The sequence below is a fragment of the Amblyraja radiata genome, chromosome 31 (assembly GCF_010909765.2).
Source record: "Amblyraja radiata isolate CabotCenter1 chromosome 31, sAmbRad1.1.pri, whole genome shotgun sequence".
Taxonomy (NCBI): domain Eukaryota; kingdom Metazoa; phylum Chordata; class Chondrichthyes; order Rajiformes; family Rajidae; genus Amblyraja; species Amblyraja radiata.
Genome location: NC_045986.1, coordinates 30841613 through 30867317, shown reverse-complemented (window position 1 = coordinate 30867317; position 25705 = coordinate 30841613). Strand labels below are relative to the sequence as shown.

Below are 25705 nucleotides of genomic sequence, written 5' to 3'. Positions count from 1 at the left end.
TCCGCGCCGACCAGCGATCCCTGTATACTAACACACTAGGGATAAATTGTTCCTACGCACACTCGGGACAATTTACAATTTCACCTAACCAATTGGACTACAAACCTGTGGGAAGGAACTGCAGATGCTGTTTTAAACCGAAGGTAGACACAAAAAGCTGGAGTAACTCAGCGGGATAGGCAGCATCTCTGGAGAGAAGGAATGGGTGACGTTTCGGATCGAGACCCTTCTTCAGACTGAGAGTCAGGGGAGAGGGAAACGAGTGATATGGTTGAAAGGTCTCGACCTGAAATGTTACCCATTCCTTCTCTCCAGAGACGCTGCCTGTCCCGCTGAGTTACTCCAGCATTTTGTGTCTATGTTCGGTGTAAACCAGCATTTGCAGTTCCTTCCTACACATTTTCATATCTGTTATACAAATGTAATTGTTCCATTTCAGGACATATGACAAACCTGTTGGCGTTTGGAGCGTGGGAGGAAACTTGAGATCCCGGAAAAAAAACCCACGCAGGTTACGGGGAGAACGTACAGACGCCGTACAGACAGCACCCGTAGACAGGGTCGAACCCGGGTCTCTGGCGCTGTGAGGCAGCAACTCTACCGCTGCGCCCTCTGGTTTTTAATGTCCTTACACTGGGTAAAAGGCACTGCATTTACCCTCTCCCTATCCTTTTATGCTCCTTAACTCTAGTCCAACATTTTCATTTGTGGGCTAAAGCTTTCTGCATGGTTAGCAACCTGATTTATCTCTTGTAAAGGCCAGCTTCCATAATGCCAGAGCTGAACAGCCCAAGCTTGTGAATATCTCACGCCCCTGATGTCGGCTTGGGCTGTGATTCTGTTCTGCATTGCCTCCAGCTCCCACATTAATTACTGTAGATTTACAGGGTACAGGCAAGCTGTTCACCCCCAACTGCTCCGTGCTGGCATTTATACACTAGAAGAATCCCATCCACCAGCAGTCATCTCATCTCATCTTGGCAATATTCTTCTGTTCCCTCCCCCCCCCCCTTCAGCGTATTTACCTTTAACAAAAAGTAATCAGTGTTTTGCTCAAATGCTTCGTTTTCAGTTTGCTTATCGTTCTGTTAATAACCGTATATATCTGTTGTGCATCTTCCCAATTGCGTTTGCCTCCCTTCTACAATGCACTTTAGGCTTTAGAGGTACAGCTCAGAAACAGGCCCTTTGGCCCACCGAGTCCGCACCGACCAGCGATCCCCGAACACTAGCACTATCTTACTACACACTCGGGACAGTTTTACAATTTTACAAGGAAACACTTGGAAGGTTTTTGTTGGGATGCAGTCCGCCACACATTTCCTGATGAAGTCTGTAACGACTGTGGAGTATTCATTCAGGTCCGTTGCCGAGTCCCTGAACATTGCCCAGTCTACAGAATCCAAACAGTCCTGGAGTTGTTCCACTGACCCCCCCCCCCCCCCCCCCCCCCCCCCCCCCCCGAACAGCTCTGTACAGTCCTCACCTCTGGGGGTGCTTTCTTCAGTTGCTGCCTGTAGGCAGGAAGAAGCAGCACCGCTGAATGGTCGGATTTACCGAAGTATGGGCAAGGGATAGAGCGATAGGCGTCTTTGATGGTGGTGTAGCAGTGGTCGAGGGTGTTTGGTCCTCTGGTGCTGCAGGAGACATGTTGGTGGAAGTTAGGGAGCGATTTCTTCAGGTTGGCTTTGTTGAAGTCCCCGGCTACGGTGTTAAACGCCTCAGGGTAAGATGTCTGGTGCTTGTTGACCAAGGAGTGCAGCTCCTCCAGTGCCAGACGGACGTCTGCCTGGGGTGGGATGTAGACCGCGGTCAGGATGATGGAGGTGAATTCCCTTGTAAGTTAGAAGGGGCGGCACTTCATCGCCAGATGTTCCAGGTGTGGAGAGCAGGAGTTGGACAGGACTGCCACGTCTGAGCGCCACGAAGAGTCGACCATGAGGCAGACGCCCCCTCCTCTCCCTTTCCCAGATGCCTGCGTATGGTTCATACGGTGGATGGAGAACCCTTCAGGCTGGACCGCTGAGTCTGGGGAGCTGGGGGTGAGCCATGTCTCTGTGAAACAGAACACAGAGCATTCCCTCAGCTCCCTTTGATAAAGCAGCCTTGACCTTAAGTCCTCCATTTTGTTTTCTATTGACTGTACGTTGGCCAGTAGGCTGGTAGGGAGAGGGGGCCGAAGTCCCCTACGCTTCAGCCATACTTGTAGTCCTGCCCGATAGCCACGATTCCGGACTCCATGAAGGCTTCCCCGGTGTTTACAGGTACAGTACTTACTGTACCAGCGTGCCTCCGGGAGGTCGGGGATTCCCCTCCGATCGGGGATTCCCTTACCGTCGCTATCTTCGGGAGTCCGCAGTGTTGCTAATGTATTTAAATGCGTTATCAGCTCGCTACTTACATTGTTGATCTCTGCAATTTCTTTGATACAGATGAGCTCAGAAATACTATATTTGAAGATTTTCTGTTGTGCCGCTGACAAAAATGTCGCCGCAGGTTGGCGCCATCTTTGTTAGATCACCCTTCACCCTTGACCCTACCCCATAGTCAGACTCCTACACACTGGCTCTCTGCCCTTTGACCCCGTGCAGGGTCACCACAACCCCCCTGCTTCCACGGATGCTGCCCGACCTGCTGAGTTCCTCCAGCGCATTGTGTTTTGCTCCAAATTTCAGCATCTGCAGCCCCTGTGTCTGCACAAACACTCATTCTGGCTGTGATTTAGATGGCAGTAGTTAATTTAAATCCTTCATGTAGTGAGCAGGTACACAGTTCGGTTCAGTTCTGTTTATTGTCACGTGTACCGAGGTACAGTGAAAAGCTTTTGTTGCGTGCTAAGGTAACACTAATAAATAGTGCCTTGTACAAATATATTGGATGTATGTCTTACTTTGTGGTGAGAACTGTTTGCAAAATCCAAAGAACAGCTTGGCCATTTCACTTTGGTCTTTTGATTTATTTCCCCACATTGTGGTTTTGTAATTAAACTGCATCTCAGTTGAGTGTTGTTTTGCATTAGTCGGAAACGTCTATAAAAATGTCACAATTACTTTCAGTTAGATGGTGTTCAGCTTCAAACGCATCTACTTCTACGATGCTGATGAAATAAGCGTGCCATATATTTTACCTATCTTCGCCTCGTACTTTACACTTGCCCGCATAAAAGTGCCTGCCTCATTAATTTGTCCATTTGTATATTTTATCCCACTCACTCTCAAGAGGCAGCTTCCTCTACTGATTTCATTGACTATTCTAACCGGAAAACTAGAACCTTTGTAGTTTAGTACCTAGTTCCTCATATCGGGCACCTCTGATATCCAATGTGGCAGAGCTGGTAGAGCTGCTGCCTCACAGCGCCAGATGTGCCGGATCAATACTGACCATCAGCTGTCCGTGTGGAGTTTGCACGTTCTGCTTGTGACCACGTGGGTTTCCTCTGGGTGTTCCGGTTTCCTCCCACATCCCAGGATTGTAGGTTAATTGGCTTCTGAAAATTGTGCTTCATGTGTCTGGACTGGATGCATAAGTACGATAACATAGAACTAGTGTGTGATTGGTTTCTGTAAATTGTCCCCAGTGTTGGTGGGCATGGACTCGGTGGGCCGAAGGGCTTTAGTTTGGCTAAGTTTGGAGATACAGCGTGGAAACAGGCCCTCTGACCCCCCTGGGTCCATGCCGACCAGCGATCACCCACACACTAGGAATAATTCACAGAAGGCAATTAACCTACAAACCTGGATAGACACAATTATGTGAATCTTTATGTTCCCCTTCCTGCATTGGGAAAGGGACACAGACACAAAATGCCGGAGTAACTCAGCGGAACAGGCAGCATCTCTGGAGAGAAGGAATGGGTGATATTTCGGGTCGAGACCCTCGGGGAGAACGTACAAACTCCATACAGACAGCAGCCGGGGTCAGGATCGAGCTGGGTATAAGGCAGCAACTCTACCGCTGTTCCACTGTGCCCCCCCTGTGGCTTGTTAGCACGCTGTATCTCTATAAATAAAATCGTAGTAGACTCTTTCCAACTGCGGCTGTTTCTGTCAAGGGAGTGAAGGCAATGGTGATGGATGCTTAACATGAAAGGTCAACCCTAATTCTCGTGGCACCGTTGCTCTCTGACCTGGTCGATTGTGCATTTATAGCATTTCAGCAAAATCAAAGTGCTGGAGGAACTCAGCGGGTCAGGCAGTATCTGTGGAGGTAATAGAAACATGGTGATTCAGGTCTTGACCCATTCCCCAGACTGAAGCAATCGGTCCCCATTTGGCACAAACTTGCTTCACTTGCCACAAACCGGACTGTGAGAACACAATGAACTTAGCTTCTGAAGTTACATAACTATTCTTCAGACTAAAGATCCCTGACCTGAGATATCTTCTGTCCATTCCCTCCACAGATGCTGCCTGACCTGCTGGGTTCCTCCAGCACTGTGGCTTGTTTTGCTCAAGATTCCAGCATTGCAGTTCAGTTTTGTTTATTTAGTTTAGAGGTGCAACATGGAAATAGGCCCTTCAGCCCATCGAGTCCACGCTGACCAAAGATCACGCATACCCCATCCTAGGGACAATTTACAGAATACACAAAAGCACAGTGAGAAGCTTTGTTGCGTGCTAACCAGTCAGTGGAAAGATAATACTTTTGTACACATGACAATATAGAAACATAGGCAATAGGTGCAGGAGTAGGCCATTCAGCCCTTCGAGCCTGCACCGCCATTCAATGTGATCATGGCTGATCATCCACAATCCACAATCATAATTGGCTTCTGTAAATTGTCCCTAGTGCGTAATTCACTGGATTACGATCAAGCTATCCAGTGTACAGATGCATGATAAAGGGAATAACGTTTAGTGCATGATAAAGTCCATTAAAGTCCGATAAAGATAATCTGATGAGATAATCTAAAAGATAACCCCAATGGAGAAGATGGTAGCTCAGGACTGCTCTTTAGTTGTTGATAGAATGGTCCAGTTTCTCTGAGATGTCCTGGCATGTTCTTCCCTTTCTCTGATAAATTCACACCATGATTACTTCCCCACCATATTTTCACACATCAGCAGGGAGTTTGACTGCTCAAGAATCCTGCTGGGCGATGGTGTGATCAAGACTGCAGCAGATAAGGTGCTGCGGGATAGATTCAAGGGCAAGACAGGGAACCCGTTGAGAAGCACTCCTGCTAGTGGTGTTGACTGCTCTCTGTCCTTGATGGCTTCAGAGGCAGGGGGGGTCCTTGGGGTTTTGGCCCTCCATCTTTAATGAAACACAGTTCGAAGGCAATCAGCTGATTGAAGGGATGAAGCAGAGATTCTTGTTGATTGGGCAAGGCAGATCCACACGGCTTACATTGTTGAAGAAGCAATTAAAGTGATGGAGAGAAGATGTCTGTGGATGTGATATATCATCAGGAGGAATTTAGTAGCATCATAGGAGAGACTGTTGGCAGAAGTCAAAGCTCATGAAATTGAAAGCAAACCATTGATGTGGTTGGGAAATTGATTGAGTGACAGATACCAGAGAAGGGATAATGGGCAAATCCTCGACAGGATATGTATGGCACAGTATTCGACACAAGGAAGAGTGGGCTGTGGCTATTCATCTTATTTAATAATTACTTCATAAGTTACAGGAGAAGAATTAGACCATTCGGCCCATCAAGTCTACTCTGCCATTCAATCATGGCTGATCTATCTCTCCCCATTCTCCTGCCTTCACCCCATAACCCCTGACGCCTGAACTAATCAAGAATCTATCTATCTCTGCCTTAAAAATACCCACTGACTTGGCCCCCACAGCCGTCTGTGGCAAAGAATTCCACAGTTTCAACACCCTCTGACTAAAGAAGTTCCTCCTCATCTCCTTTGTAATGGTACGTACTTTAATTCTGAGGCTGTGCCCTCTGGTCCTAGACTCTCCCACTAGTGGAAACATCCTCTCCACATCCACTCTGTCCAGGTCTTTCACCATTCGGTCACTTGGGTGATGTGTAGAAAATGATGTGTCCAAGTTTCCGAACGGCACAGCGATAGATGGAATTAAGTTATAATGCGATATTAATAAATTAATCAGCTGAACAAAATGATGACAAATTAGACCAAAGGAAGAATAAAACAGACTGCTGACTTAAGGGCCTGTCCCACTTACATCATTTTTTCCGGCGATTTGCCAGCACCCGTCATAATCGCAGCAGGAGGCCGAAAATGTTCAAAATGGTGAAAATCCAGCAGCGACCAGAGAAAGGTACGACTATTTGGGCGACCACTCACGACCGTACAGCCGACCTGCTGCGACTATGACGGGTGCCGGAAAGTCGCCATAAAAAATCAAGTAAGTGGGACAGGCCCTTAAATAGTGAAAAGTTAGGATCAGTGGTGATCGAATGTGACTTTGGGCATCTAGATACCTAGAGCATTAGGTTGTAGTGGTCAGATTAGTAAATACTGAAAAAGGCTGTTAGTTTGTTGGCCTCTTTAGGTCAAGGAGATAGAGATTACACTATGGCATCTTGTATTGATTACACCTGGAGCACTGAATGAGTTCTGAGTCTGAGCCTCAGAAAACATGGCAGCTTGATTTGGCAACAGCTCTGCTGGAGACCGCAGGAAATCACAGAGTTGTGAATCTAGCACAGCCCATCACACAAACCAGCCTCCCACCCCATCACCTCTATCTACACTTCACGCTGCCTTAGGAGTGGAGCCAAACATAACCAAAGACCATTTACACCCTGGTCATTTCCTCTTCTCTCCTCTCCCGTCAGGCAGAAGATACAAAAACTTGAAGCACGTTCCATTAGATTCAGAAATAACATCTTCCTCATTGTTATCTGGACAGCACGGTGGCTCAGCGGTAGAGTTGCTGCCTCACAGCGCCAGTCACCCGGGTTCCATCCTGACTACGGGGTGCTGCCTGTACGGATTTAAAACCCTGCGTGGGTTTTCTCAGATTTTCTACCACACTCCAAAGATGTACAGGTTTGTAGGTTAATCGGTTTGGCATAAAAATAAAATTGTCCCCAGTGTGTGTAGGATAGTGTTAATGTGCTGGTAGGTGTGGACTTGATGGGCCGAAGGGTCTGTTTCTATGCTCTATCTCTCAATTAAACAAAACTAAACTACTGAACGGTCCCCTCATGAGCTCAGGTTGTGGTTCCAATCTCCCAGCCTGCCTCCATATGGTCTCTGGCCATTTAAAAAAAATCTTTGTAACTGTACCACTAAAGCTGTGACACTATATTCTGTAGATAGACACAAAATGCTGGAGTAACTCAGCAGGTGGGGCAGCATCTCTGGAGAGAAGGAATGGGCAACGTTTCGGGTCAAGACCCTTGTTCAGAGTGATGTCAGGGGAGGGGGAGTGGGGCGGGACAAAGATAGAATGAGGGCGGAGTGTACGACAGCCTGAAGCCGCGGTCTCCGGTAGGAAAGCCCCGATTCGGGACCTCCGTGTGTTCGTCCGTCCCGACGTCGGAGTTTCCACCATCCTAACGAGAGGGCCTGAACATCGTGCCGCCCGTAGCGGCGACTACGGAGGTTTCTGGCCCCAACCACAGGTGAACAAAGGAGGAGGACTGGCTGTACTTTGTGCCTTCCACCACAGTGAAGAATGCTGTGCTGGATGCTTGTGTTTCATTTTATTGTGTATTGTGTGTTCTTTTTTTATTGTACCGCTGCTGGCAAATTCATATCACTGCATTTATATGTGTATGTGATGAATAAAACTGATGGATTGAGACAGTAAGACTAGTGGGAGATCTGGGAAGGGGAAGGGGATGGAGAGAGAAAGCAAGGGAAGTTAGAGAAGTCAATGTTCATACCGCTGGGGTGTAAACTAGCCAAGCAAAATATGAGGTGCAGTTCCTCCAAGTTGCATTACTTACACATTTTGTCCACTCCGCTGCGAAATCTCCTCAAGGTATGTCATAGAAAACATAGAAAATAGGTGCAGGAGTAGGCCATTCGGCCCTTCGAGCCTGCACCGCCATTCAATATGATCATGGCTGATCATCCCTTGCCAGTTCTCCCACTAGTCTCCGCCTACATTCTACCTTTGTCCTATCCCCTCCCCGGACATCAGTCGTAAGAAGGGTCTCGACCCGAAAAGTCACCCATTCATTCTCCCCAGAGATGCTGCCTCACCCACTGAGTTACTCCAGCATTTTGTGTCTACCTTTGATTTAAATCAGCGCCTGCAGTTCTTTCTGTACTTGGCATTCTGTTGCACTTGTATATGGCTTAATACTCATGTACAGTATGATTTGACTGGATCGCGCAGAAAGGTTTTCATTGTATCTCGGTGCTTGTAACAATAATGTACCAATACCAGGAGAGATATATTGTCTTGTGGGAGATTGGTGTAGAATTACTGGAGTAATATCGAGCTACAAATGTGAATGTATCAGGGAATCACATAAAGGTTCTTTATTCTCCGGAGGTAAATTTACTGAAAATGCATGGGAGATAAAGATAGATAGATTATTTCCACTGATTGGCAGAATATGTCAAGTGAACAAGGTTTAGTTTAAATCGAAGATAGACGTAGAAAGCTAGAGTAACTCGGCGGGACAGGCAGCATCCCTGGACACCCGAAATGTTCAGCCTGAAGAAGGGTCTCGACCCGAAACGTCACCCATTCCTTCTCTCCAGAGATGCTGCTCGTCCCGCTGAGTCACTCCAGCTTTTTGTGTCTATCTTCGATTTAAACCAGCAATTAAACATACATAAGGTTTAATTTAGTTTAGTGTAGAGATACAGCACGGAAATAGGCCCTTCAACCCACCGAGACCGGCCATCTCCATACATTAATACTATCCTACACACAGTAGGGACAATCTACACTTATACCACTGTACTTACACACTTGTCCTACAAACCTGCACGTCTTTGGAGCGTGGGAGGAAACCGAAGATCTCGGAGAAAACCCACACAGTCACGGGGAGAACGTACAAACTCCGTACAGACAGCACCCGTAGTCTGGATCGAACCCGGGTCTCTGGTGGGCTGTAAGGCAGTAACTCTACCGCTGTGCCACCCTGCCACTCTGATGTCTGAAATTGAAAACCAGGCCTCTCTGGAACAAATTGAGGAAACCGTTTTCCTTCAATGTTTGGAACTTTTGTCCCAAAAGAAACATTAATACTTGATCAACTGTTAACGTTAGACTGTGAGATTTTGTTAGCCAAGCACATTAAAGATTAAGGAAAGTGCAGACAGACTTCAGATTAAAATTTCATGCAGAAGTCTTAAATATTCTGTCACCATTTCTGCTTTTTCACGGGACAAATTGTCCTGCATATTCTGCTGGGATAGTCAGTTATAAAGCCTTTCGCTTCTTTTTTGATTATTTTGAATTGATTTAAATTCAAGCTTGGAAATTTTAAAAAATGACATAGGTGCAGAAACGAACAAGATTGTATTGCAGCTCCTGAAGAGATTTGCTGAGGTTGCTTCCCATCTGCTACCGACTTTAGAATTAGACATAAATAGAACAGTCGGATACAAGGCATTTCTTGCGCAGAAATATAAATGGGCATTTGCTATTGCAACTGGCAAAGCAGTAGCGCAGTGGTAGAGTTGCTGCCTCACAGCGCCAGAGACCTGGCTTCCATCCTGACTACGGGTGCTGTCTATACAGAGTTTGTACGTTCTCCCCGTGACCACGTGGGTTTTCTCCAGGTGCTCCAGTTTCCTCCCACACTCCAAACACGAACAGGTTTGTAGGTTAATTGAGTTTGGTAAAATTGTCCCTAGTGTGTAGGATAGTGTTAGTGTATGGGGATCGCTGGTCGGAGCGGGCTCTGTGGGCTGAGGGGCCTGTTTCCTCACTGTATCTCTGAAGCCTAAAGTGTGGACTAGGTGATTGTTTTGCAGACCATCAGTGCTCTGTCCACAATGCCGATCTTGAACAACAGGTCACACATCATCTCAACCCGTGCTCCCATTGCCATGCTGGCCTGTCTGACCTCAGCCTTGTCCACTGCCACTAGTTCTATCCCACACTCTAGGGACAAGTTGCAGAAGCCAATTAACCTACAAGCCCTTTAGAATGTGGGAGAAAACCCTCGCCATGACAGGGAGAAGGTACAACCTGGGTCTCTGGTGCTATATGGCAGCAACTCTACCTGTAGTAGCCATTTAGCTTAACTCAGTATGTTCTAACTATAACTAGTTTCCTTTAAATTTTATCTGCCTGTAATTATGTGGGTGGGATTTATACGTTGTCTGAGGCGTGTTAGCGGCTGGGATTCTCGTGCAGACTCCCTTGTAGTTGAAGAAGCGTGGGGGAGAGGTACTTATACACGAAGTTTGGATGAATATTTTACTGCTACAATAAGAAAACTATTCATCCAAACTTCGTGTAGAAGTACATTTTGATCTTACTCGTGGTGAAACTCGTGCATGGTGGAAAGCTGTGACCACTCCCCCACACTTCTTCAACTAGGAGGGAATCAACTACTAGACAAAATGATGGAGAAACTCAGCGGGACAGGCAGCATCTATGGAGCGAAGGAATGGGTGACGATTCGGGTCGAGACCCTTCTTCAGACTGAAGTGGGGGTGGGCGGGACTGACAGAATGTAGCCGGAGACAGTAAGACTGGTGGGAGAACCGGGAAGGGGGGAGGGGATGGAGGGAGAGGGAAAGGATGGGTTATTTGAAGTTAGAGAAGTCAATGTTCATACCGCTGGGGTGTAAGCTACCCAGGTAGGGAACTGGAGCTGGAATCCATAGTAGGATAATGCCCCAGTTATCACACTGCACACAGAGGCTGCAGAGTGTTCAATGCAACTCTCCGTGCATGGTTCTGGTCCTTGCATTACAAGAAGAACACTGGCACCCTGGGGAAGGCGGATTAACGATTCAGATGGATGATATCAGAATTTTGAAGTAGTAACTTATTAGGAAAGAATCACCAGAATTAGTTTTTAATAGAAAAAAACCTACCTGATGAAGCCACTTAAAATTATGAATGTATTAATTAAGTTAGACACAGGATACATGTCTCAACTTGTAAAATAGTCAGTAATGAATTAAATAAGGACCTCATCACCTCTACATGGTGTGAATGTGGAATAGATGAAATAAATAGAATTGATGTATTTATTAACAGGATGGTAGATAAACTAAGGAATGAATAGAAGGACATGGTGTTTGGGGAAGTGTAAAAGAGGGGCAAGAATGTTATGGGTAGTTTTAACAACAGTCAACTCTTCCTGTTAGAGTGAAGGGCAAGGGTGGCAAGATTAGGGAACGTTGGTGAGCAAGGAATATCGAGACACTGGTCAGGGAAAAGAGAGAGTTTGTCAGGTGGAGGCAGGTGGGATTAGGCAAATCTCTTGAAGAGCATAAGGGATGTCGGAGTCACTAAAGGGAGAAATTAGGAGGACAAAAAGTGGACATGCGACAGGTTTGGGAGATAAGGTAAAGGGCCTGTCCCACTTACGTGATTATTGTTTGGCGACCTGCCGGCACCCGTCATAGTCGCAGCAGGTCGCCGAATGTTAAAAATCCAGCGGTGACCAGAAAAATGTACGACTCTTTGGGCGACTACTCACGACCATACAGGAGTCACCCCGTGACATGTCGACACGTGAAGCCTGTATGGCCGGGAATAGTCGCCCAAAGAGTCGTACCTTTTTCTGGTCACCACTGGATTTTTAACATCGATCAATGTGGTGATCAGTGTGTGGGGCCACAGGAGATGGGCAACGTCAAGAGCCAACTAGTTTATGTTCATATGTTCCAGCAGCAGAAAGAGGTCATTTGGCCCAACAAGTCTACCCTGCCATTCAGTCATGGCTGATCTATCTTTCCATGGCGTGAAAATACATTCGCTGCATCTGTTGGTGTCACAGGAGGTTTTTCTTCTCCAATCCGAAGTAACGTTATTCCTCTTCTTTGTTGATGCTGCAGGATATTTGACGGTGAACATTGAACCGATCCCCCCTGTAGTAGCAGGCGATGCTGTGACTTTAAAATGCAACTTCAAAACAGACAGGAGACTGCGGGAGATTGTGTGGTACAAGGTAAGATGTGACAGTATCAGTCGCTAGGCAGTCTGCTACTGAATAAACATTAGCACAGACAGATGGAAAATAATATTTCAGACATTAATATTTTGTGCAAGCCTTTTGATGAAGAGTGGTTGATGTTTTGCAAATGCTGGTCTCTCTGTACCCTGTCACCCCTCTACCCCTCCATTCTCTACCGCCATAGAAACATAGAAACATAGAAATTAGGTGCAGGAGTAGGCCATTCGGCCCTTCGAGCCTGCACCGCCATTCAATATGATCATGGCTGATCATCCAACTCAGTATCCCGTACCTGCCTTCTCTCCATACCCTCTGATCCCCTTAGCCACAAGGGCCACATCTAACTCCCTCTTAAATATAGCCAATGAACTGGTCTCGACTACCCTCTGTGGCAGGGAGTTCCAGAGATTCACCACTCTCTGTGTGAAAAAAGTTCTTCTCATCTCGGTTTTAAAGGATTTCCCCCTTATCCTTAAGCTGTGACCCCTTGTCCTGGACTTCCCCAACATCGGGAGCAATCTTCCTGCATCTAGCCTGTCCAACCCCTTAAGAATTTTGTAAGTTTCTATAAGATCCCCTCTCAATCTCCTAAATTCTAGAGAGTATAAACCAAGTCTATCCAGTCTTTCTTCATAAGACAGTCCTGACATCCCAGGAATCAGTCTGGTGAACATAGAGTGATACAGCGTGGAAACAGGCCCGTCGGCCCAACTTGCCCACACCGACCAACGTGTCCCAGCGACACTAGTATCACCTGCCCGCGTTTGACCCACACCCCTCCAAACCTGTCCTATCCATGTACCTGAGATTGACACAAAATGCTGGAGTAACTCAGCGGGACAGGCAGCATCTCTGGAGAGAAGGAATGGGTGACATTTCAGGTCGCGACCCTCCTTCAGACTGAAGTCTCGACCCGAAACGTCACCCATTCCTTCTCTCCAGAGATGCTGCCTGTCCCGCTGAGTTACTCCAGCATTTTGTATCAATGTAGAGTTTGCACGTCCTCCCTGTGACCACGTGGGTTTTCTCCGGGTGCTCCGGTTTCCTCCTGCTTCCCAAACACGTGCCGGTTTGTAGGTGAATTGGCTTCTGTAAATTGCCCTCAGCTTGTAGGATAGAACTAGTGTTTGGGTGATCACTGGTCGGCACGGGCTTAGTGGACCGAAGGGCCTGCTTCCACTCTGTATCTCTAATTAAACCAAGCTAAACCCTTTTGATGAAGAGTCGTTGATGCTTTGATATTGTTGGTCCCACTGTACTTGTCCACCTCTTCAACCAACCACTTCAGCCAGCATTGGAAACCACTTTCAGTGCAACTGTTCTGCTCTGATCCAGGTCGTTGCAAAATATAAATATCGGAGTTTCTCTTGTGGCAACTCCTGCACGGGATACAAGCGATACCTAGACAGCTCGTCCCCAACTTCAGTAAACATTCTACTCACTTGTTTTCGCTGCTGTCATGTTCTTTGCTCTGATGAAATATTCTCTTGTTGTTCTTTTGGTTCAAGTTCTTCAACCTGGTGTTGAAATCTGGGTCATGAATGATATTAATTAGTCAAGGACAATGAAGTAAACCATTGAAAACAATGCACATACATTAAGATACATAGTTCATGGTGGAAATGAGGCTTCCCCAGTGGCCCAGGGACTGCGTCGGCAGAGGACAAACCAGAGGTATCTAAACACTTTAACTCCCCCTCTCATTCCCACACTGACCTTTCTGTCCTGGGCCTCCTCTGCTGTCTGAGGGAGGACAGACACAAATTGGAGGAACAGCATCTCATATTTCACTTGGGGATCCTACAACCCAGCGGTATAAATATTGATTTCTCTCATTTCAAGTAACCTTTGCTATTCCTCTCTCTTTCCGTCCCTCCCCCACCCTAGTTCTCCTACTAGTTTTACTGTCCTCCTGATTAATTTTACCCTTTGTATACCTCGTTGTCACCTTCCCCTCAGCCAACATTGAACCATCATTCATTCAATTCAATTCAATTCAATTCAACTTTATTGTCATTGCACAGATACAAGTATGGGTACAACGAAATGCAGTTTAGCGTCAGTCCGTAGTAATAGGGCAATATAGAAATAAAAATACAGAATAAGCAAACAATGTGGACGGAGAGACTGGAGAAATCTATCGGCGGGACTCCGAGTTCAGCAATGTGATAGTGTTGTTGTAGAAGCTGTTCCTCATCCTACTAGTACGAGACCCGAGGCTCCTGTACCGCCTCCCTGATGGGAGGAGGGCAAACAGTCCATGGTTGGGGTGGGAGGGGTCCTTGATGATCTTCCCGGCCCGTCTCAGACACCGTTTTCGGTGGAGGGCATCCATGGCAGGGAGCGGGGCACCGATGATGTACTGAGCGGTTTTCACCACCCGTTGTAGTGCCTTCCTGTCCGCTACGGTGCAACTGCTGTACCATACCGTGAAGCAGGTGGTCAGGATGCTTTCGATGGTACAGCGGTAAAAGTTGGTCAGGATCTGGGGGACAGGTGAGCTTTCTTGAGCCTCCTCAGGAAGTAAAGGCGCTGCTGCGCCTTTTTGAACAGCTTGGAGGTGTTGAGGGACCAGGACAGATCCTCCGAGATGTGTACCCCGAGGAATTTGTAGTTGGAGACGCGCTCCACCTCAGTCCCGTTTATATGGATGGGGGTATGTCTGCCCCCTCTGTTCTTCCTGAAGTCAACAATAATTTCCTTCGTCTTCCTGGAGTTGAGGACGAGGTTATTGTTGGCACACCAGGTTGTCAGGTGCTGGACCTCCTCTCTGTAGGCTGACTCATCGTTGTCACTGATCAGTCCTACCACCGTGGTGTCGTCGGCAAATTTAATGATGGCGTTGGAGCCATTCTTAGGGATGCAGTCATGGGTGAAGAGGGAGTAGAGGAGAGGGCTGAGCACACAGCCCTGTGGCACGCTGGTGTTCAGTGTTATAGTGGAGGAGGTGAGGTTGTTGACCCTAACAGACTGTGGTATGTTGGTGAGGAAATCCAGTGTCCAATTGCAGAGGGAGGTGGATTGTTGGAAGCAACTGCACTTGCTGGTCTCCACCAAAGATAGACAACAAATGCCAGAGTAACTCTGCGGGACAGGCAGCATCTCTGGAGATGAAATAAGTGACGTTTGGGGCGAGGTCTGCAGAAGGGCCTCGACCTGAAATGTCACCCATTCCTTCTCTCCAGAGATGCTGCCTGTCCCGCTGCGTTACTCCAGCATTTTGTGTCGGTCAGTTACATGAGACAGTCAAAAAGTGCTGGAGTAACTCAGCGGGACTGGCAGCATCTCTGGAGAGAAGGAATGGGTGACGTTTCAGGTCGGCACAGGTTTCAGGCAATAGTCCCTTTGTATAAACAAACAAGAAGGTTGATATCTGCTTCTGGTTGTCGTTGCAACTTTGCTTTATTCTGCAACACTTCTCTGCTTAACTGGGTAATCTTAGATCTGCACTAAAACATCATGATATTTCCATATTACACATGCCATACAAAACCTTATAAAGGGCAGCTTCACTTTGAATTTCACATCACAACTGTCTCCTCTTATAATAGAATCAATAGATATTAGGTTAGGTGATGAAACTTTGCCAAACAACCAAGGAGATGATTGTGAAATAAAGACACACGGTGCTGGAGTAACTCAGCGGGTCAGGCAGCATCTGTGGAGAACATGGATAGGTGACGTTTCACAGAGTGCTGGAATAACTCAGCGGGTCAGGCAGCATCTGTGGAGAACATGGATAGGTGACGTTTCACAGAGTGCTGGAGTAACTCAGCGGGTCAGGCAGCATCTGTGGAGAACATGGAAAGGCGGCGTTTCGGGTAGGGACACTTGTCCAGACTCGAGGTCCTGACCCGAAACGTTGCCCATCCATGTCCTCCAGAGATGCTGCCTGACCCGCTGAGTTACTCCAGCACTTTGTGTTCTTTATAGTAAGCCAGCATCTGCAGTTCCTTGTGTCTCCAAGAAGATTGTCAATCTTTTCCTTGATATTCTCCGGAATAAACTAGTTTCCAAATACGTGCAAGTAAAACAAAGTGAATATTGAGTCTGAAGAAGGGTCTCAGCCAGAAACGTTGCCTATTTCCTTCGCTCCATGCAAAGAGTTGAACAATCTCCACTATAGGAAATAGGCAACGTTTTGGGCCGAAACCCTTCCGGGTTTCGGCCCGAAACGTTGCCTATTTCCTTCGCTCCATAGATGCTGCCGCACCCGCTGAGTTCCTCCAGCACTTTTGTCTACCTTCTGAATATTGACCATATCCAGTTTGAGTTCCAGTCCGGAGATCTCTGGCCATTTTCTCAACTCTTAACCCCAGACCCTTGCTTCTGATAATCCCATCCCCGGCACTCCGAACTTATCCCAGCCCTCTTCCCTCACCCAACAGTAATCCTGACCACTATCATTTTTCTCCCAAGAATATTCTTAAGATCTTAGATTAGTTTTCGTTAACTTCTTAGACTTCTTAGTTTAGTTTAGTTTAGTTTAGTTGGTTGTCACGGTTACTGAGATGCAGTGACAAGCTTTTTTGTTGCGTGCTATCCAGTCAATGGAAAGACTATAGATGATTACAATCGAGCCATTCACAGTGTACAGATAATGGGAATAACGTTTAATGCAAGATAAGGTCCGGTAAAGTCCGAATAAAGATCCTAGGGTCTCTAATGAGGTAGATAGTAGCTCAGGACCGCTCTCTAGTTGGTGATATGATGGTTTATAACAGCCGGGAAGAAACTGTCTCTAAAACTGGAAGTGTGCGTTTTCACATTTCTGTACCTCTTGTCTGATGGGAGAGGGGAGAAGAGGGAGTGAGACTGGTCCTTGTTGATGCTGCTGGCCTTGCCGAGGCAGCGTGGGGTGTAGATGGAGTCAATGGAAGGGAGGTTGGTTTGTGTGACGGTCTGGGCTGTGTTACAATTCTCTGCAATTTCCCGTGGTTGTGGATGGTCACAGTAACTGAGGATCTGTAATCAAACCCAGTCAACCTCTGGGTGAACATAGATTGCTTTTTGCCATAATTGCCACTTACACGACATAGAAAGACTTAGGTAAGTAAAGATAGGCACACATTAACCTCTGGGCTTCATTATTTTTCCTCCAATGCTGATTCTAATAGATTTACCAATTGCCTTGTGTTGGGTCTCAAGCACTAGTGAAATTCATGAGTATTTCATTCCAACCCTTGAGAAAGAATACGAATAAGAGGGCAGGTAATCTTATTATTCTGTTGCTCCAGCAGTTTTTTGCTCACAGTCTCTGGCATAAAAGATGCATTGCCCTCATTGTTTACCAATTAGACTATGTTTTGGAAATCACATGAGATGCCTTTGGAAAGGATGACATTTAGTCTTGGAGAGTGAGCCGGCTGGTACCTGATATTTTATAGCTGTTAAAGAATTCAGTCAAATTCATCAATATGGATTTCTGTGCTGTTAGATAAAGATGGCCTACTGATGGAGCCAATTATTATTTTGGCCAATGCTTTGGATAATATCCTTTTGAAATCACCGTAGTAAAATCAAATCTGCGGCTCATTCCACCTTTGCTGTGTTCTTTCTGGTTGTTTTTCTGCATTTATTCCCTCTCTTGTAAACCCTAGCTTATGCTGGGGGTGAATAAAGGCGGGTAGATTGCTGTGTGAAATGAGGAAGTGATGGGGGAATTTAAATGCTGAGCAGGGGGTTGGGAAGTAATGTTAGCACCACTTTCAGCTGATGTAAAAGCAAAGACTTAGAGAGTCGATCAATTTCAACCCCTTGCGAGCCGTGTTCTTTGGGAATATTATAGTTGCTGCAAAGATCAGGACTGCAACAAGGCAGTGAAAAATAGCTGCAGTACTGGAGAATAGGGTCAGTAATTATTGGAGCAATCTCTAATTGTGGTCAATTAAATAGAGGATGGTAATGTAATTTGTAAGTTGCTTTAATGTGATCAGTTTCATAACCAATTTGCTGACATCACAAAGGATGTCTATCGTCTATTGGCCATATGGTCAGTTGCGATATTAATGTAATATATTTAAACGGTAATTGATGGACAAGTTATCTGCCAATGCAGGGAAGAATAAAACATATAGATCTTTAGTTAAAGATGGATAGCTTCATTGACTCCTGTGTTGTGAAACAGTGCATTGACTGTGCTGTTTGAACGATTGTTTCATGTTGATTGCTCAGCCAATGTTTATCACAGCGGACGATTACCTACAAGTCATTCGAAGGGCCGAATGGCCTACTCCTGCACCAATTGCCTATTGTTTAAGTGCAGGTCATCGGGGGAAGGGATGAGTCCAGCAATGAAGGACCATTTCAGTGATTCAACTGTGTAGGAATGAAGAGCAGATGCTGGTTCACACCAGAGATAGACACAGAGTGCTGGAGTAACTCAGCGGGTCAGGCAGCATCTCTGGAGAGGAGGAACAGGTGACATTTCGGGTTGAGACTCGGTCTGAAGAAGGGTCACGACCCAAAACATCACCTATCCATGTTCTCCACAGATGCTGCCTGACCCGCTGAGTTACTCCAGCACTCTGTGAAATGTCACCTATCCATGTTCTCCACAGATGCTGCCTGACCCGCTGAGTTACTCCAGCACTCTGTGAAACGTCACCTATCCATGTTCTCCACAGATGCTGCCTGACCCACTGAGTTACTCCAGCACTCTGTGAAACGTCACCTATCCATGTTCTCCACAGATGCTGCCTGACCTACTGAGTTATGGTGCAGCAGCATCTATGGAGCTAAGGAAATAGGCAACGTTTCGGGCCGAAACCCTTCTGGAAATAGGCAACGTTTCGGGCCGAAACCCTTCCGGGTTTCGGCCCGGAACGTTGCCTATTTCCTTAGCTCCATAGATGCTGCTGTACCCGCTGAGTTACTCCAGCACTCTGTGAAACATCACCTATCCATGTTCTCCACAGATGCTGCCTGACCCGCTGAGTTACTCCAGCACTCTGTGTCTATCTTGAGTGAATAATCTGTGGGCTGCTGTTCCAATCAGAGTTGAGGATTACAGATGAATCACAAATGTACAAGGACATATACACAGCCATCTCCACCAACATGAGGTTGGACATGTACAATGTAACGGGCAGACCCAGACAGACATATGTTCCCATTACCTTCATCACTTGCAGCAACGCAGTTGCCAACTTAGATTGGGAGTGAAATTACCCGATCATCTGTATTTGGCGAGGAAAAACACATTTGTTAAACTGGCCACAGTCACGGATAGACCCGTCGCACTAGGCACCAGACTGCTGCTCAGTTCACTTCAGTTTAGTTTATTGTCACATGTACTGAGGTACAGTGAAAAGCTTTTGTTGTGTGCTAACCAGTCAGGGGAAGACAACACATGATTACAATCGAGCCATTTACAATGTACAGATACATGACAAGAGAATAATGTTTAGTGCAAGGTAAAGCCAGCAAAGTCCGATCAAAGATTGTCCAAGGGTCACCAATGAGGTAGATAGTAGTTCAGGACTGCTCTCTGCTTGTGGTAGGATGGTTCAGTTGCCTGATAACAGCTGTGATGAAACTGTCCCTGAATCTGGAGGTGTGCGTTTTCACACTTCTGTACCTCTTGCCCAATGAGAGAGGGGAGAAGAGGGAGTGGCCAGGGTGCGACTGGCCCTTGATTATGCTGCTGGCCTTGCCGAGGCCCTGAATACAAACCAAAAGTTGTACATTCATCGATAATGGAACAAATGTAAATAACATGAAATGGAAGGAATTAGCTCTGTTTATGAAGAGTGTTTTCAGGTTTTGATGTATCCACCAAACTCGGGACAGATTAGTTCATGGTGAAATTGAAGACATGTGGCTCTGGTTGAAGTTGCTCCTGTAACATCACCTGGCCCAGGTAGAATATGTATTATAGTTCATGCAGTGAGGGGCAGCTACTGTTCCCGGATGTGCCTCCAAATAAGGTTGCTGCAAACTCCACTGGACTGATGGCACTTTGGAATAAACGTCAAGAGGGGTGACAGAGTCACGGAAAATAACATATTGCACCTTCTTAACTCAAAGTCACATCATGTTGAGAAGTTAACAGTTATAGAGAGGTGTCACATGGGAAGCAGGTTCATTGGCTGATCGTCAAGCCACTGTTTACAATAATCCGACACTCTTCGCAAATACTCTTCACCTTGGAGCGAATGGCAGGATCTCGAGGTTGGGATGATGAGGGAAGGATATGGATAAAACATCAGCGACGCAGTGGTGTTGGCTTCCGACGGACACGGTGACGGACGCACCACGCATCTCCGCGCACCTCCATGCAGCTGGCAAGCTTCTCTTTTGTCTCTACACATGCGTCTTTCATCAACGTCTTCAGCGCATATCATCATTCCTTACAATACTACGTACGACTGTGATCGCAACTTCTACTGAAGTGTAGATGGCCGTTGGCTCGCCAGGAGCTCATCCACCTTTTTGACAGGTCTTGGTTTTGGTCCTGGTGGGGGTCCACAGCCCCCCTCTTCACCTGGCAAACCAGGTGAAGGAGACGGTTTAGTCGCCGACTATCCAAGGGTATGAACTCCCATTGACCCAGTTTGGCCAGGCCTCATTTGCAGCATCGCGTGGAGTTCTGGTCGTCCCATCACAGGAAGGATGTGGAGGCTTTGGAGAAGGTGCAGAAGTGGTTACTAGAATGTCCCCTGGATTAGAGAGTTTCAGGGAGAGCTAGGAGAGGGTGCAGAAGTGGTTACTAGAATGTCTCCTGGATTAGAGAGTTTCAGGGAGAGCTAGGAGAGGGTGCAGAAGAGGTTACTAGAATGTCTCCTGGATTAGAGAGTTTCAGGGAGAGCTAGGAGAGGGTGCAGAAGAGGTTACCAGAATGTCTCCTGGATTAGAGAGTTTCAGGGAGAGCCAGGAGAGGGTGCAGAAGTGGTTACCAGAATGTCTCCTGGATTAGAGAGTTTCAGGGAGAGCTAGAAGAGGGTGCAGAGGAGGTTACTAGAATGTCCCCTGGATTAGAGGCTTTCAGATACAGGGAGCGATCGGATGAACTTGGATTGTTTACTCTGGAATGTCAGAGGTTTAGGAGAGACTTAGTAGAAAAATATAAAGTTGTGAGAGGCATAGACAGGGTAGTCAATCAGAATCTCTTTTCCCAGGATGGAAATGTCCAGCACCAGAGGGTACAGCTATGGCGAGAGGGAAAAGTTTAATGGAGATGTGAGGGGCGTATTCTGCCAGGGGTGGTGGTGGAGGCAAATACGAGACTGGTGTTTAGAAACATAGGAAATGGATGCAAGAGTAGGCCATTCGGTCCTTTGAGCCAGCACCGCCATTCAATATGATCATCCAAAAACAATACCCCGTTCCTGCTTTCTCCCCATATCCCTTGATTCCATTCACCCAAAGAGCTCTCTATAACTCTCTCTTGCAAACATCCAGTGAATTAGCCTCCACATAAAAAGGCTATTAGCTAGGTGCAGGGAATAGAGGGATATGGATCATGTGCAGGCAGATGAGATCAGTTTAGCTTGACATCATGTTCGTCACGGACATGGTGGGCCGAATGGCCCGTTCCTGTGCTGTACCATTCTATGTTCTGTGTTCAGAGTGGCGGCAACTTTGCTTCACATCAGTTTGCAGACTGGACAAATATTAACACGTACGCCGGTCTGAGAATAACATGCAGCTTAAAAGCCAGGGGAATATAAACCAAATCTGTACATACAAATTGACCTTTCCTGCTGTAATTACTGTGTTTTATTGATGCAGTCAGCAATCTCAATTTCCATTGATTGATAATAAAAACAAAAGTACTGTTGTGTGGAAAGGAACTGCAGGTGCTGGTTTATACCGCAGATAGACACAAAGTGCTGGAGTAACTCAGCGGGTCAGGCAGCATCTCTGGAGAGATGGGATGGGCGACGTTTCGGGTCGGGACCTTTTTACAGACTGAGAACTGGAGGTAAGAAAAGGCCAGAACAAAGCGGGGCCGACAACAGATGACCAAGGAAGGGTGGAGCCCACAATGGTCCATTGTTGGCTAGGGAAGTGGTGACAATAAAGGGATTTACCAGGATGTGAATAGTGGAACTAGTAGGATGGCAGGGTGGGGAGGAGTGGGAGTGGGGTGGGGGAGGGGGGGGGGGGGGGGGGGGGGGGTGGACGGAGGAGAGGGAATGATCAAGAAACGGAATCATCCCACAACAACCAGAGAGCAGTCCTGAACTACTATCTACCTCTTTGGTGATCTGCTGGCTTTACCTTGCGCTAAATGTACACTGTAAATAGCTCGATTGTAATCATAGAATAGAATGCAATTTATTGTCATTCAAACCTAGGTTTGAACGAAATATCTTGTATTGTCTTTCCACTGACTGGATAGCACGCAACAAAAGCTTTTCACTGTACCACTGTAAAAAAACAGGAATGCAGGAGTCACTTGAAATTAGAGAAGTTAACGTTCATACTACTGGGTCATGGGATACCCATGTTGATAACGGAGGACAATAGGCAATAGGCAATAGGTGCAGGAGTAGGCCATTCGGCCCTTCGAGCCAGCACCGCCATTCAATGTGATCATGGCTGATCATCCCCAATCAGTACCCCAATCAGGTAACATTGAATGAAAAGCTATACAAAGCTGCCGCAAGAAAACCTCACTCTGTACCAGCCTTGCTGCCAGCACCACCTGCCACCTTCTGTCATAGGGCTCAACTATGCTCCCATGTTGTATGGAATGGTTGGAGAATACATCACTGTCTCCACCGATGCTCCTGTTAAGCGGACATTGCAGCTGGCAAGGCGCTGACTCGAGATGGTGCTGTTATACGCTGCCCCGTCTACGTCTGGCTCTGCCCTTGACTCGGGCATTGATGCACTGTTCGTCATTTGCAGCAATTAGGCGGTATTGACGGACCCATTTTAATCCCCTGCAGCTTCACTCAATGAATGAAAGCATTGTTCCTACCGCTGCTAAATGCCAATCTTTGCATCGATAATGTACTGCGGGTGGCACGGTGTTTCCGCGCTGGGTTCCTGTTCCCGCTCACTTAAAGGGGATGCCATCGAGCGCGCAGCTATCCTCCAAAATACCACCGGGAAGTCATAACAACTCCCGTACCCTTTTTTCACAAATTTAATCCCAACTGAAGTTCATTAATTCATACGTTACAGGAACAGAATGAGGCCATTCGGCCCATCAGGTCTACTCCGCCATTCAATCATGGCTGATCTATCTCTACCCTGTCAAGCACCATTCTCCTGCCTTCTCCCCATAACCCCTGACACCCGCACTAATCAAGAACCTTTCAATGCCCGCCTTAGAAATATCCATTGACGTCCTCCGCAGCCGTCTCTGTGGCAATGAAGAGATCCTATCTGTGTCAGTTAAACACAAAGCTGCCAGCTACAGCTATCATGCTACCAACGCCCCGACACTCAGTGAAGTGTCTCCGCTATTCTGCTCGGTGTTGCTTTAGGTGTTGCCGCTCCGTGGCTGAATTTGAGCTGGGATTTATGGGCAGCTCATAATATCTACAATGGAAATACAAATATCTACAATAATATCTACCCAGCCAGTCCCCAAGTGGAGCCCATGACACACGTCCAAGTGAGGCGATGGCTGGAGGCCCAGCCGCAGCCTGGGGCTCGCCTGGATCGGACACTGCTCATTAGACCCAGAGCGCTGGCCGGAATCTGAAACGGAATAAAACATGGTGCCTCTTGCAATGTGGTCTCGGTGGATTATTTCAGCACACTTTGCTAATCTGGGATTTTAGACATGGCAATACTCTGTACGTAAGAAAATAATTTCACTGTGTGTTTGCGGGTGAGAATAAAACTCCATTGAACCACTATCTGCTTCAGTAGATCCCTCAGTGTCAAATCAATAAGTGTTGCATGGTGGCGCAGTGGTATAGACAATAGACAATAGTGTTGCTGCCTCACAGCGCTTGCAGCGCCAGAGACCCGGGTTCGATCCTGACTACGGATGCTGTCTGTACGGAGTTTGTACGTTCTCCCTGTGACCGCGTGGGTTTTTTTTTCTGAGATCTTCGATTTCCTCCCACGCTCCAAAGATGTAGGTAAATTGGCTTGGTAAATGTAAAGATTGTCCCTAGCGTGTGTAGGATAGTGGTAGTGTGCGGGGATCGCTGGTCGGCGCGGACTCAGAGGGAGATACAGGAGACTCAAGGGCATGTTTCCGCGCTGTATGTCTGAACTAAACTAAAGAACCTGGAGGAACTCTGGATTGGATAACATTGGGGGAGGCAAAGGGCCAATCAACATTTCAGGTCAAGACCTTACACCAATCTCGACATTTACTCCCGCAGATGCTTTGTCACCCCCTGCGATCCTCTAGCAGTTTGTATTTTGCTCCAGAATACAGCATCTGGAGTCTCCTGCATCTCCTTCTGTGTCACTCTCACTTCTTTGCTGAAGCAGGAAAACCATCTTCCGTTGCCTGTGGGCATTTTATTGCATTCCACGTTTGTAGCAGAGTTTTTGTTTGGAAGCCTTGATGATACATTTGTTGTACTATTCTACCATTGCATTTTCTGAGGCCTCCATTGTGGGAGTTGACTCCAAGAATCGCTAATAAATATTTGTGTAGGAAAGAACTGCAGATGCTGGTTTACATCGAAGATAGACACAAAATGCTGGAGTAACTCAGCGGGACAGGCAGCATCTCTGGAGAGAACGAATGGGTGATGTTTCAGCTCGAGACCCGAAACGTCACCCATTCCTTTTCTCCAGAGATGCTGCCTGTCCCGCTGAGTTACTCCAGCGTTTTGTGTCTATAATAAACATTGGTGATCCATGAAGATTGTACGTTCTCCCCGTGACCGCGTGGGTTTTCTCCGGGTACTCCGGTTTCCTCCCACACTCCAAAGACGTGCAGGCTCGTAAGTTAACTGGCTTCGGTAACATTGTAAATTGTCCCTGTAGTATGTAGGATAGTGCCAGTGTACGGGGTGATCAGTGGTCAGTGTGGACTCGATGGGCCGAAGGGCCTGTTTCCACTCTGTATATATCTCTCTCTCTCGTGAATGATCTGCCTAGTGAGAACGGGTGGAACCCTGCAATTCCAAGTGCTAATGTTTCCGTCTCTAGTTAAGGACAATTCTTCCCGTCGTTCGTTAGTGTGTATTACACAAACACAGTCGGTTCTTCCCGGCTATCGACTGTAACTTGGCTTAACAATGTTAACATCGCTACTGAAGGGTGGTGAATCTGTGGGATTCTTTGCCACAGACGGCTGTGGAGGCCAAGTCAATGGATATTTTTAAGGCAGAGATAGATAGATTCTTCATTAGTACAGGTGTCAGGGGTTATGGGGAGAATGCAGGAGAATGCGGTTGAGAGGGGAAGATAGATCAGCCAGGATTGAATGGTGGAGTAGACTTGATGGGTCGAATGGCCTAATTCTGCTCCAATCACTTATAAACTTATGAACACTAACTCAATGTAATTTGGAGTCATCTCAAGTAAGCTTCAGTGTGCTACTGATGTGGTGGTTCATCAAGACTTCTCATACAGATGCTGTACACCTTTTTCTGGTATTTTTATTTTTACATGTTTAAATTATAATGTTTTATTTTAATTGTCTACTGTATCTTATGATTTTATCCTTGCGAGCAAGGCATCAAGGCAAATTCCTTGTATGTATACATACTTGGCTAATAAAATGGATTCTATTCTATTCTA

General features: G+C 46.7%; 1 protein-coding gene across 1 annotated transcript in view; it reads left to right on the top strand.

Annotated features, from left to right (window-relative positions):
- Positions 1-25705, top strand: part of igsf21 (immunoglobin superfamily member 21) — a 224258-nt gene that overhangs the window by 18164 nt on the left and 180389 nt on the right. Inside the window, exon 2 of the mRNA XM_033048444.1 lies at positions 11916-12028. Within this exon, the coding sequence (XP_032904335.1) occupies positions 11916-12028 (113 nt within the window). The remainder of the gene's footprint in view (positions 1-11915; positions 12029-25705) is intronic.